Source organism: Notothenia coriiceps, unplaced genomic scaffold (assembly GCF_000735185.1).
Source record: "Notothenia coriiceps isolate Sejong01 unplaced genomic scaffold, NC01 NC01_scaffold00018242, whole genome shotgun sequence".
Taxonomy (NCBI): Eukaryota; Metazoa; Chordata; class Actinopteri; order Perciformes; family Nototheniidae; genus Notothenia; species Notothenia coriiceps.
Window position 1 is genome coordinate 24,316 of NW_011350943.1, and position 14,046 is coordinate 38,361.

The following is a 14,046-nucleotide window of genomic DNA, read 5'->3' on the forward strand; positions in this document are numbered from 1 at the left end:
TTCACTCTTTGTGATAATGTTCACCCACTGATGCCCACCTTTTGCATCCCTCACTCTCAATCTTCCTCCTCCAAATCCAAAGCTGACCACTCCATTGGGCCACATCTTTATCCATGCTCTGTTTTCAGTGTCAGTGTGATGGAGAGGGGTCATCAACCCGGACACCTCCCTTTTCTGCCCCTCCCCCGGAAAAAAGGCCTGGGAATTGAGCTGTTTAGAATAAAGTGAGACTGTTAGCCTGATGGAGAACGGCCTGTTTCTCCGTGAAAGTGTTAGACTGAGACAAGGTCAGACATTGATATCAGTCATGTGAATTTAAAGTGATGTATTGTGCTTGTTGAATATGGCATTAGTAGATTTAACAGTAGCTTTAAAGCTCTGCCATCCGTCTGAGTACGTCTCTCAGACTTATTTTGACAAATGTTGGGATTATATCTTTTCAAGATAAACTACACTTTTCACACAGACGGATGCAAGGAATCTCCTTGGGGCATAAAAGAAGACAAACGGCAAGTCATGAACTGCTATCAAACTCAGAGAAAAAACGAGATACTGCGTCACTAATTACTCAAAGTGACAGCGTATACTTTACTGAGGAGGAAAAGACAGAAAGTACAATGTGTCAGTGTTTCTAAACTTTAATTTCTGAGTAATTCCTCCATCGCTCAACACATAGGGGTCAGGACTCTGGGAAAGCAAAAGTGAAGTCCAAGAACAACCACCTTTCCATTTAGACAACCTCAAAGACACCACACACACACAGACACACACTCACTAAGGTCGCCCAGCTGTGAAAAGAAGCCAAAATACACTTAACTAATCTGCTTGATCTAGCAATTTATTGACGATGAACATTTCAAAGAGGTTGAAACTTGAGCCGCATGCGTCTCCTAAACCATGGCCAATGCAATTTCCACTGGCAGGCAGGAGGTTGGGGGGGGGGATGTTGGGAATGGGCTGACCAGTGGACGGTGCTTTATTGGTTGCCTTCGCCTCGGCATAAAAACTAATTCACCCTCGATGACAACCCACGACGAAGAAACGAAAGACGAGCTGCATTCTTTTTACCCCCTCCCTCAACTACCTACTTTATTAGCTGGCCTTTGCTGTGACAGAGCCATTCATTCTCTGCCCTGCACTACCCTTTTCTCTCTGACACACACATGCCCTCTTCTCCTTCTCGCACACACCAAACCAACCAACCCCAACATGTTATATTACCGGCTGGGAATTTATATGGCTTTCAGAATGAAAAAGCAACTACGCCTTTATGGCTGCACAGTAGTGAGGGCCCTCGCACACACCGGGCTCAGGATCCACGCAAAGCCGTGACACACACACAGGGAATTACAGCAGGGCAGTTATGTCAACACACGCTGAAAAAGAGAGGCAACTTGATCTGGTTTTCCTGTATATTACTGACTGTCTTGGTTAAGTCATTTATTCATCCCATGTGGAACAATAACTTTTCACAGATAAAAGCTAAACGTCCTGTCATTAGTCAGCTTACCCCAACTTGCCATCATTTATGCTCTTGAAAGGACCATAACTTTTATTGAAAGCCTGAAGAAGAAAAAATAGAGCAAGAGCCACGCAAAGAATTTCAGTTTCAGTAACACCTTGTCTGACACGCATCTCTCCCAGGGTGGCTCTGAAGGCCAGGAATGTGACCCTCCTCACATCGCCCAGGGATCCAATGAGCTCCACATTGTACAGAGGTTAGGTACCCGCAGGTCCAGCTGGGCTTTACTAGCAGCCCTGCCTCCAGCAGCTCCGCAGGCCTATCGAGTTACCTCGATTTTGGGTCAGCGAAGCCCTTCTGGTTCCACTTAGAGCGCTGTTTCATTATTTCAGATTTATCACTGCCATGTTTGCCAGTTGCCGTGTTTTTCCCTCCTTACGTCCCCAAGTGTAATTCATAGCATCTAATAATGCACAAACCAAGACGTTTTAAAAGGGACTGCAAGTTGGAGTTGTTCCCAGGCTTCGAGGGATTAGAGGCTCTCTAGGGGCCGCTGGGTAAAACGGTGGATTGTTGCCCAAAAGCAGAGAGAAGCCAGTCCCAGTGGAGGGGACATTACTGGATATTTACCGAGTCACTGCGTGGCCTCGGGGTTCGGTGACTCCCGCCTGAGAGTCACCCGTACGCTCCACCCATCATGGCATCATGCAGGGCCGTCCCAGAGGATTGCACAATAGTGAAGTAATGTCATGGATGAGTTCCAAATCTTTCATGCCCTTGTTGTTTACTTTACTGAGGCATAAAATCACTATCTCATCTGCTGTTTATTTTGCGAACAATGACCAATTGATAAATGTGAATTTCCCAATGATATCATGATAAATACAAATTGGTTGGACACATAAACATCAGTAGCAGAGGAAAAAAACAAGCTATTGCACCACTCACTACATCCATGCAACAGTAGGACTCTGCATCTAATCCCTCAGGGGCCATTTAACTGTTGTGTTCTTGTGCCGGAAACTCTCCAGTGGGGGTGCACGGACAGGAGACTTGGAAAAGTTGGGATGAAGCAAGAAGGGCAAGAAAGCGGGGATGCATCCCCCCCATTACCATAATAGAATTACGGTGGTGAACAAAGCAGGCATTAGTGCGCCCACGGTGGCATTTGGAGAAGATCCATCTCTCTTTCCTCCGCGGGCCAGCCCTCACCGCTTAAAGAAAAGGAAAATCTACCCTTTGTCCCCCACCCCACCCCTTTCATGAGCCTCGCCAGATTGCAACAAGGGGCTCAACGAACACACATGCACACACAGACCTGCACAAACACACACTTCTTGCACTGGTGTGTGTGTGCGCACCCACGGCCGGCCGGTGCCTCAGCGTACAGCAGGCAGCTTGACCTGCCCATCAGAAGGGATTACATCTACATAACTCCAACAAAACACTGTCAGCACCCGGCCCCTCCCTCAGCCACCCTTCCATCCACTTCTTCTGTCATCCTGCTTCTCTCCCCTCTCTGTCTCCTCGTCACTTTAACCTTTCAATCCTCCCTTTCTTCTCCCTGTCTGTGACACTTCTAGAAAGTCTGATGTAATACATTTCAGTGTGCCAGTGTTTTTCCCAGCTGTGTTGAATCAAATATCACTCAAAGTCCCCTCAAAGAGAGCATGCAGCAGTGTCAGAGAGCGATGACCTCCAAATATTTATCACAAGTGCTGGCTTGGCATATCTGAGTGGAGGTTTCTTTGCTCATGAGCAGCAGCTATAGGACTTGCTGCTACGCTGATTCCCAGATTAGGCAACAGGCAGTAGTGCTGGTGTCAGATTGTCTCTCTGATAGAGGGAACATGGCGCCGTCATGCACAAACACATTGAGCTGTTATGAAATGGACCTGCGACTTCTGGTTAGCTCTCCAGCTGCATGAGTCACTTAAGCTCCTTAAACCCCAGACACACCAAGCCGATTTTGGCCGTCGATGGATGTCAGGCCGAAAATGAGCGTCGTGTCGCCCTACTCAGATTGGTGTGTCCCGCACCGCCGTGTCTTTTCGGCCGCGCCGACACCTTTTTGGCCGAAAACCTACCAATCAGCCAAAGGCTGTCGGTCAAATAAATCACTCTGATTGGCTGTTCAGCTAGCGAATCAGTGCATGAGAAGCGAAACGGAAGTGAGGGACCCAAACAGACTATTAAGAAGGCAAATCTAAGATTTCATTTAACTCCAGCTCTCGACACAGGACCGAGAGAAGAAGAACAGACTGCGTGATATAAACCAAAAGCATGTGCGTTCCATTTTCACTCTACAACGAGAAGCTCATGGTGCTTTCCCGAACCTGTGTCGAGAGCTGGAGTTAAATGAAATCTTAGATTTGCCTTCTTAATAGTCTGTTTGGGTCCCTCACTTCCGTTTCGCTTCTCATGCACTGATTCGCNGGAGTTTGGAGTGTGACTGTTTGAGGTTGTGGACAGGTGTCTTTTATACTGATAACGAGTTCAAACAGGTGCCATTAATACAGTTAACGAGTGGAGGACAGAGGAGGCTCTTAAAGAAGAAGTTACAGGTCTGTGAGAGCCAGAAATCTTGTTTGTTTGTTATTGACCAAATACTTATTTTCCACCATAGTTTGCAAATAAATTCTTTAAAAATCAGACAATGTGATTTTCTGGATTTCTTTTTCTTCTCATTTTGTCTCTCATAGTTGAGGTATACCTAGGATGAAAATTACAGGCCTCTCTCATCTTTTTAAGTGGGAGAACTTACACAATTGGTTGCTGACTAAATACTTTTTTGCCCCACTGTATATATAATCACAGACATAGCTCAAAAAACGTGCAAGACCATGGCATGGGCTTAGAATGAAGTCCTATGAAGTATTGCATTGGAAAATATGAAGAAACCCTGGTCTTTCTTGTATTCATTACATTCCCAGAAATTCGGTAAATTAAAAAAGCCATCATAATTAGGAATACCTTTTAACTTTATCTCTTTTAAAATTCCAAATGTTTTACCCTGTGACTTTTTTCCTTTCCTTTGCTCCATTCTCCATCTTTGAGTGTATGGCAGTATAAACTATGGTCTGAGTGACCCCATATATTTCCCCCCTAAAACGATTCCCTTGGTTTGTTGTTCTACTTCTCCTCCTCCTCGTGCTCTGAGATCTGACAGTGAAAGCTCAGGGAATTAGGGGGACATCGGGGCTGATGTATGCTTTGGGATCCCAGCCATCAGGGCAGGGATGAGGCTGGGGTCTGCCAATAGCTCTCACCTCCTCATGCGTGTGTCTTTGTCCTCCTCCATCCATCTCCCGGGCAGCATGCGGTACTTTGATCGAGCCGCGCTCTTCATCGAAGCCTGTCTGAAGTACGGGGTGATGGAGGCCGATGACTCTTCCAATATCCTTTTTGAAAACCCATTACTGCACTCCGATGGACATTTATAACCAGGGTTAGGTTCCCTCTTAACGCTGTCCATCTGTACTGCAGATGTGCACTCCATAGTAGAGAGCTCTTCACAGTAAAAGACATTTAAAAGCACATCGTATCTCATAAGAGAACTTTTAGAACTTACTTTAAAAACGTCTGAACATAGACATACAGAAAGAATACATATGTTGTAGTTTAGCCAAAAAGCAATGTTTTTCCTCAGATGTACTGTATATACGTTTACTTTATTGCAACTGCATACATAAGTTCTACTAGTCAGCCTTTTTTTTTGGCTTATATTATATTCTTATTTGTATCTTGTGTGATCAGCGCAATGTAGTAATAAACACACTACAGAACAAAAGATAAGGGGGTGGAAAAAGGTAAACCTCTAAAGTAATATTTCATCTCAAGAGTTGGAAACATCCCCCCTGGCTTGTTCATTGGTCAGATCTGGCCTGTAGCCACTAAGTGATTTATCATTTATGGAGAGCAGACCAGGAGCACACTAAGCCTGCGCAGGGCCGAGCTGTCTTTCAAGAAGATCAAATATCTCACTTTCAGAGTTTCCCAGTGTATTCATTAATATCCTCCTTTAAGAAAGTGACATATCTATTTTAAAACCAATATAAATGTGGCCTAACTACAAACTCAAGTGTCTGTTTCCATCTAATCTTTAGTATTTTTGTGACCATCAAAAGTAGCCTAAACAAGGTGGGCCGCAGTGCCATCAGATAAATGCTGAATATATTTAGTTGCACTTGCTAAAACTTAATGCAGTCAAAGCAACAGTTCTGAAAAAAAAGCTCGTCCCTTCATTAAGGGGATAAAGACCTGTTGATGTGGAAGCATTTTAAGAGAGGGTTTGATTCAATATTTGATGACTGCAGTTTGTATTTGAACTCCTACTCTTTGTCTTGCATTGTGTTATGCATATAAGTGTTCCTAGTATTGTAATGACTGCAATGATCTCTATATGAGATTCATATTATTTATTTTCTCACCAAACTGTTCAGTGGTGTCTTCATCCTGCATGGAAGCATTATATTAGTCAGGTGTCTGTATGTGATAATGATGATAATCATGATGTAACAGACACTGTGCAGTGCATCTAAATCTGGCTGACTGGCTTCCTCTTTCTTTTTTTAAAGCCTTGGCAGCAGACTTTTGGACTAATTATGGTCTTGAAAAAACATTACAGACACTATTACAGTTATCTAACGTAATTCAAATCAATTCGTGAACTCTGAATCTTGTTGGGATAGAAAAGGCAGTCCCTTTGCAGTTCCTTTTCTGTGGGATTTAAAGAGTACGTCTGACTCAAGGATAATGCCCAGGCTCATTATGTTCATCATCAGCTACTTTTCCTTGGGTCTTGCAATAAATAAGAAGATTATCACAGATACTTACTAAAACAAACAACCATGTGATGTTATAATCAGAGTGTAACTAACAATACTTTCCTGAGGGGGAATGAAAACGTTCACTGTGTTTTCTTCTGACCTATTCAATGTTATGAGTTCTCCTTGACCTCCTCCTGCACATAAACTAATCAAGTCTGCGTTTCTGGAGTATGCTCGGCTGCTGCGCTCCCTGGGCCTGCGGGAGGGCGCCGCTCTGTGGGCGTCCCGGGCCGGCAGCGCAGGGGAGCAGCTGATGGAGGAGCTGTTCCAGGGGGAGGGCAGCGTGCCAGAGAGCGTTATCAGCGAAGACAAAGAGCTGGGCCAGGAGAGCACCGAGTGACCTCTGAAAGATTTGGAGAAGAACGGATGATGGTGCAAATCAAGGATCCGTCATTCATTCTTACTTCTAAACCTCGACCAGTGTGAGTGAACTCTGTGTCAGCGCCCAGAGGAGTCATGATCCTCATCAGGAGAAGAGAGGATATGTTTCCATGTGGAGTCCGTCTCCCTGTTTCTGTGACTACAAAGATGAAAAAAAATGTTTGGTATGACGTGTGTGTTTGTGCACATTTGTGAATGCATGCAACGGCCCCAAAAGAAACACACTTCTGTCCTGATTCCCCCCAACACGCGAAGTGATGCACCTCGTGTTCTCTGTAGGTTAATGGATTTAACTTTTTATTTATGGTTGCTTGGTAAGCTTTATTTTGCGTGCCTGTGTTAATGACTTCAAAGTACTGTTGTAGCTCTACGGGTTTAATTTGCCTTTTCTCTGCTGGGATGAAATACGGCAGAGTTCATTCATCCAAAAATAATACGTTCCATATTTCATTTGCACTGCCCTTGACGGCCCACATTACTACTCCATGACTGGATTCCCTCGTAAATTAACCAAAAATACCACATTATTAGAATGCTAACTACGATTCCCTGTACAGAGACACAGTATTTCTGTAGGCAGACACACGACAGACTGGGTGTTCCAGCCACAGCAGGTGGTGCTGTATAATTGAGTGACCAAAGCCTGCTGCCTCCCAGCCTCCGCAGCTGTAACTGTTGATCAGCAGGAAAGTTAGCCAGGCCACCTTGCTCCTAATTCACCCTTATTATAATTGAATGTCCCTGAACACAGAGGTGATAGGAGTGATGCCGTTTAATTAGCTTGTGTAGTGTTCACATTAGTTGAATAGATTATTCCACTAAGGATTTTTCGTTTTCTACTTTTATGAAACCTTGAAACGAAAACTACTCTTCTTTGATGTTTGTGTAACGCGGTTGTTCTCTGGTGTGTATTACAAGATGATCTGTCAAAAATGTGTCCGTACTCATTTGAATCAGACTTTTGACATAATTTACACACAAATGGTAATCTGTGCTGCCCATCACAATTACAAAGGCAGACACACATATTTTAGCATATGACCCACTGCCATCCGTTCTGCTTTTCTGACCATCATACTCATCCTAATGGTGGAGCAAAATACATATTAAGTGGTTGTGTTTTTTATTGCGTTGTAGCGTGTTAACTGGTCCTGAAACGAGACAGTAACTCCATCCGTGGGACCATTGTTTGTTGTGCGTTTTTGTGTTTCATAAACACGTCAGTGCTGTTTCTGTTGTGTTGCGTATAACCCCGAGTCACTATGGCAACCCAGGCCTATTTTAGGGCACTACATGCTCCTGTAGACCCATTTCACTCCCACTGACATACTGTAGGATCCCACACCCAGCAGATAATCAGCTGTAGTTTACCCATGCTGTGTTTCTTCCTCCAATCACGTCATGCAGTATTGTGCAATGAACTGTACTTCCTCTTTATGATTAGTGTGACTAACACAGAGTAAACTATAGCCGTTTTTCATTGTTCTTTGTTCATTGTTTGTACAGTGATCCTAATGCTTTAAGCTATATAAATATGACAAGAGAAAAAAATATCTGTATATATGGATGGAAATAAAATCAATATTATTAACTTTATATGTCCTGTGTGCTGTTATATGTTGACTCAAGAGGGCGCTCTTGTCCCTCAATGAGAGGCAAAGTGGCTGTGTAATGGCACTTTGAGAGAAAGACCTGTTATAGCAAGAGCTCTTTTCAATTATCCCCCTTCAATTTCAGCCCAGGTAGATTGGATTTGAATGTTCCTTCATTTGTCAAACTGCCCTAAAAGTGAATTAGTTCCTGCATGAGTCGCTTCCGCCTTTAATGGCCTCTTTTCTGCTCAGAAGGAGGGCCAACAGCTGGCCGCAGCTCGCTGCCCAGGTCTAACGGTTCTCACTCTTTTCCTTTCTCCTCGGATTTATTCATTGAAGTGCATTCTGTTTCTTCTCTCCTGCGAGAAAGGCAGAGCACAAAGAGAAGAAAAACAGTCTGAAACAGAAGGCCACACAAATGATTGGTTGTGTTCCCTTTTAATAGCTTAATGAATAACTGCCGGAGAGCCGATCCAGCCGTTCCCGCCAGGCCATCGGTATGCAGGCCGCACTGCGCCTCTGTTCTGTCCCTCTGTTTAAACTCTCGGCTACCACCCAGCTCGCCAAATGGCTCTGATAACTCTCATCCTGCCATCCACCTCTTCCCCAACTTATATGTACTTAATTCCTTCTTTTTTGCTTTGTAAAACAGGTGGACACCATGCCAACTCATGTTGCTGCTGCACGATTTCCTGGAAGCCTTTATTCCATCTGCTGTTTGGCTTTGTGTACCCCCATTCAGAAATAAACATTCAAAGTAGTTTTAAAAAAAAACACAAGATTAAGAGTGTTTGGATCCAAAGCTGTGAGGGGAACTTGTGTTCATTTAACAGATGGAAATCCCTCGCTGTTTCACGCTGCATATAGGGCAGATTTCAATTAATAGCCTTCGCCAAATCAATCGTACACGGTATTCTCGCTGCTACGCATTCTCAATCATCTGTGTAAGCAGCCATCGAACTGGGGCCTTCGTGTGCAGCCGAACACTGCAGTCTGTGGTGGAGAAGTACAGCAGGTCATCCATTTCCCATGAGCATGTTCTCCTCTGGTGCTGACAGATCTCTTCATCCAGGATGGGCAGGTCCATGCCTGCTCGCAGTACTTACTGAAAAGACAACATGTCTTCCTCTGAATGTGTGTTAGTTTTCCTCACCTCCTCGCTGAGGGTTACCACTGAGTTCATTCCTAATTTTCTCTGTAAATATCTCCCCTTTCATTGTTTTCTCAACACCTCCCCCCAGTAATAACGATAGTAGTTTAATTTAACTACTTTTGGCTGCAGTTTCGGCTCTATTTTTTAACTCAATCCTCAACTTTTGAGTCTCCTCCTGAATATTCAGCTTAATTCTCCAAATGTAAAACCTTTACCTTCTTCCTCTGATTTATTAGTTTGACTCGTAACGGATCTTATTCAAGTTGTTTCTATATGGCTGGCCATAATGCTCTCCACACCACTGTATTTTTGGCCCACTTTTCTCACCTTCCTCCACACAACTATCAACAGTTTCCTACTCCCAGGCTGCTCCACGGGGAAATTGATCTACACGAGTAAAGGTCATGTTTCTCTCACACATCTCCTCTCACCCCCGCATCACCTCCTCTCACCCACATCTGTGGGTAACCCCTGGTGTGGAGGGAACCCACAGCTCTGACCTCATCTGATATCACAGTCAGCAGCTCTTCAATTGGTGAGAAGTGACTTCCCTCCCTTCTTTCATCCTCTGCTATTGGTAGATCTCTCTGTCTTCCCAGATGTTCACAGACTCTGATTGGCCGATGTGTGCTGTAGAGGGCCCCTGTTGCTGCTCCAGGTGATGTTTATGTTGAAGGTATTCATGGCCCCCATCTTTATCTGATTCCATTTGGATGAATGTCACAGTGTTTAGCAGACCATGGCCTCACCTCGCCACAACACCACCCTGCTCCCATTTAAACAGAGGCATGAGTGAGCGAGAGTAAATCGGGGATGGGGGGCTCGGCAGGGGCAGCATAGGGGAACAACGGGATCTATGGAACATTACCACTCGATGACAAACTCTTATCAAGGCCCCGGTAATGACTTGAGGACAGGATAATCTTTTAAAAAGCTCCTGCTATCTCTAAAACAGCTCTTTTGTGGCTTCCACGTGTGCAGGTTGCGGTGAGGGCTGTTATTTACAAAAGCAAAGGGGAATCAATGAGTGCATTGTGTCAGGAGCGTGGGGCTGCAGTGTGGTCTGCAGCTCCTGCACAGGTTTTTACATGATTCTACCACTGCTAATCCTCACAGAATGATCAGGGATATGAGAGTGAGAAAGACACAAATGATTTGTTTAAATGTGAAGACTCACATAGACAGTGTACAGACTTCAGAGTGACACACCTATTTCACTATTGTAATCTGGAGCAGGACGTTTATGTGATGATATTAATCCCACATCATAGGAAATCCTCAAGGCTATGTCAACAAGCTGTAAAGACTTGGCTGAAAGATGTCTTCCCCTACTGTTGTTGACAAAACTACATCCAGATCCACTGGTGATGTGTGTTTTACGTGTAAATATGAAATAGACACCGCAGAGAGATCCTATTAACGAATTCACAAAAAACTAAACAAAAGGGTGGTGAGAGAAGAGGAAAGAAAAGGCCTTAACCAAACAGCATACTAGGAAGGAGGAAAAAATTGAGAAACAGTTTCGAAGTACATATTCCTCTTATCTTTATTGGCTGACTGGTGCAAATGCGCTACAACGGCCAAAAACACTTGCATTAGGAGAAGTGCGATGCAATTTAAAAACTATGCAAGAAACAACAACAAATGTACCAAAACACATGCAAATTAAGAAACATATTCACCAACTAAACAACACATTCACAGCGAAGCTCAACAACAATGTCTCTACACACAGACATCATATTCAAGATAAAAGAACAGACTTGATGTGAGCAATTACACGTAGGAACTACTTTCTTCCTCCGTACGTCCGCGCAGAAGGAAGTGTGCATGCACTGGATAATAGGTAGAAGCATGCTTTCTTCTGCGAGGTGATACAGGTGATGGCTGTATTTCAAAAGATAGAAAATAATTCCTTTTGTGAAAGTGCTCACACCAAGGTTTATGGATTATTTTGAGTCCTGATTTCTTGAAAGAGACATTGGTTTTGAGTTATTTAAGCACCACAAGCTGAGTGCTATTGAGTTTGTTATATTCCAAAGAAGCCATGGCCAATATCTAGGTGTCAACACTAGGCACCTCACACAAAAAGTAGCATGACAATTACAGAAAAAAAGAAAAATGATATCTTGATTTTGAGGTGAAATGTACACAAAACTGTACACGTATTAGAGAAGAAAGAAGTTGAAATATGCAGACATGAGAGGACTCGAGGGGACCCAGAAATCCAAGCTGTGTGTGTGTTTATATGTGTCAATGGAAGGCCATGAGGTAATAAAGATTCCACAGATGCCCCTACTACAGTCAGGCCCTCCCCAGGCTAATTGCCACTGTCCTTTGGGAAATTATAGCAGGGGGAAGGCAGGGATGATTATGAAGGAAATGGCCTCTTATAAGCCGCTGTGCGCTCAGCCAGCCGGGCCCAGGGCTGCAGACCGGGGGTGTTCCCTTTCACTGGAGGACAGTGGGAGCCAGTGGAGGATGTAAAGGATACCTGTGCTGCAGCTGACCCATTTCCTGTATTGTTGCTTGTGTATTTGTGCATGTATGTGTGTTTATCTGAGGCTGTGTACCCATGAATATGTGCTGAGCGTACAGAGTGATCCCAGTTTAACTGCCCTGGCCTCTTTCCTGTGAGCGCAGATAGACTATCCTGCTGGGTTGGGGTCTCTCGCGGAGCAGTGTGTTTTTATTTCTAGTCAAGCGGAGTACGCGTGTTTCCTCTCCGTGTAGTCCGGCCGGACACTGGGCCTGTGTGTGCGAGCGGGGCCATTTGGGGGGGGGGGGAGCTGAAGCTGGCTGTTTTGCTGCGGCCCGTGCAGGCCTTCACTCCTGGGGATAAGCACGTGCTGCTCTGCCAAGAAAGAACCGGGTCCAGGATCAGTGTTTCTCCTGTGATTTTGAAGGATAACATCAGCTGTGTTGTTAAATTGAGATGACGATCAATCACAGAATGCTTCCATCTATTCTACAGTACCAAGTGCAGAGATTTGTTTTATGGCTGCACTTCCTTATTTTGCTCATTTGAGACAAGCACTGCGTCCCATAATGCATTCTTAAAATTCTAACCATGTCTTGAATTTCTAGAATAGCTAAAGAAAGGATGAAGGATTTTTGAGTCGGCCATCATTTGTGGGACGGATGTCCCACGATGCAACAGAAATGGAAAAAATGTACAGAATCAGAGGGTAGGTTACAATTATTGTATTTGCTTTAGTGTATCAGTGTAAAACATAACAATTGTACTGTAACATAATTGAATCAAAAGAAATCCCCAAATCTGGTCATAGATTAGAAGAAGACATTTAAAAGTAGAAAACTATAAAAATATTAGCTCTACATCTGCTTTAAAATAAAGCTGCTTGGTTTTAAATGTGGACAGGTGTAACTATTTTTGTAAACAAGGAAAACCATGTCTACTACCTATTATATTTTTTATTAGAAATTGGCGATGCAATTTTCTAAAGTTGTAGTTTGAATAAAAGTTGTCCATGCACATATTGTGTTTCTTGCTAAAATAAATGCCACAGTTAATTAGTGTGTTGTGCACTACCTGCCAACATACAGTATCTCCATTAGTACACAGTGTATACTCAACTTCAGGACTGATATCTTTATTATATCTCCACTAGGGGGCGGCAGAGGACTAGAGAACAGAAGTGTGACGCGTCTGGTAGTCACTATCTCCCTCCAACTCCTGAGTAAGGGTTTGGGGATTCAAGACCCCCCCGGACTTGTTTCAAGAAGTTCTGCAGAAATTAGCTGTCTATGCAACAAGTTAAGATGATAAAAAAACATTTGTTTTAAAGTCCAATTAAAACATTTTGTTACCTATGCTGCAGTTCATTGTCACATTATTTCACAGCTTCTAAAAACACTGCATGCATGTTATTATGTTTCATTCATGTCATTATTCAGTCAGTTCAACGTGTGATTTTCACCACCTCGGGTGCTAACTAGGCCGCAGGATCTGTGCCTGCATCCCATAGCATTCCGCATGCTGTTTGTCGTTGGCTGAGGTGTGTGAAAGCCTCTTAACCAGGGCCGAATTCACCATATACGTTGGGAGGGGGACATCCCCCCCAATATTCAGATACGCTCAACATTTCCCCCCAATATATAGCCTGACTGATATACATTTTTTTTAAATAAAATTGCTATTCTATTACTTTTTTATTTTGGCTATTTGTATACTTGAAAATCTTTATTTTCTTCACCAAAATGATATTTTCTTTTCATATGTAAATTGGGTCCGCCTTTGTTTGTTTATGCATACCTTTATTTTGTACCCGGGGGGTGTATTTTGCTGTCGCATGTCCGAGTCCAGCTTCAGTTAGCGTTGATGCTCCAAGCAGGTCAGTCATGTTTTAATTTGCCCTAGTTCTGGTATCTTTTTCTAGTTAGCCCTAAACTATATTATTTTATTTCATAATGGTAATGTTAATGAACCCTCCGGTTTAGCTTCTTTGTGTAAATAAAAAGAACACGTCCCGACGGAACACGACTGTTGTGTCGCCTCCCGTCTCCTGCGTTTTGGCCAGCAGTCGCACTGGAACACACCGCAAAGACTTCAGCCGACGGCCAAGTAGCACGTACGAACTGCGCATGCGTGAGTCTGCCAAGGCACAC

At 43.7% G+C, this 14,046-nt stretch overlaps 1 protein-coding gene across 1 annotated transcript; it reads left to right on the plus strand.

Annotated features, from left to right (window-relative positions):
- Positions 1–4,219: 4,219 nt before the first annotated feature.
- On the plus strand, positions 4,220–8,268 carry LOC104950845 (WD repeat-containing protein 11-like). The gene is made up of 2 exons (XM_010777420.1): positions 4,220–4,858; positions 6,432–8,268. Exons 1-2 carry the CDS (start codon positions 4,702–4,704, stop codon positions 6,629–6,631), a joined length of 357 nt encoding a protein of 118 aa, XP_010775722.1. The 5' UTR covers positions 4,220–4,701; the 3' UTR covers positions 6,632–8,268.
- The last annotated feature ends 5,778 nt before the right edge of the window (positions 8,269–14,046 follow it).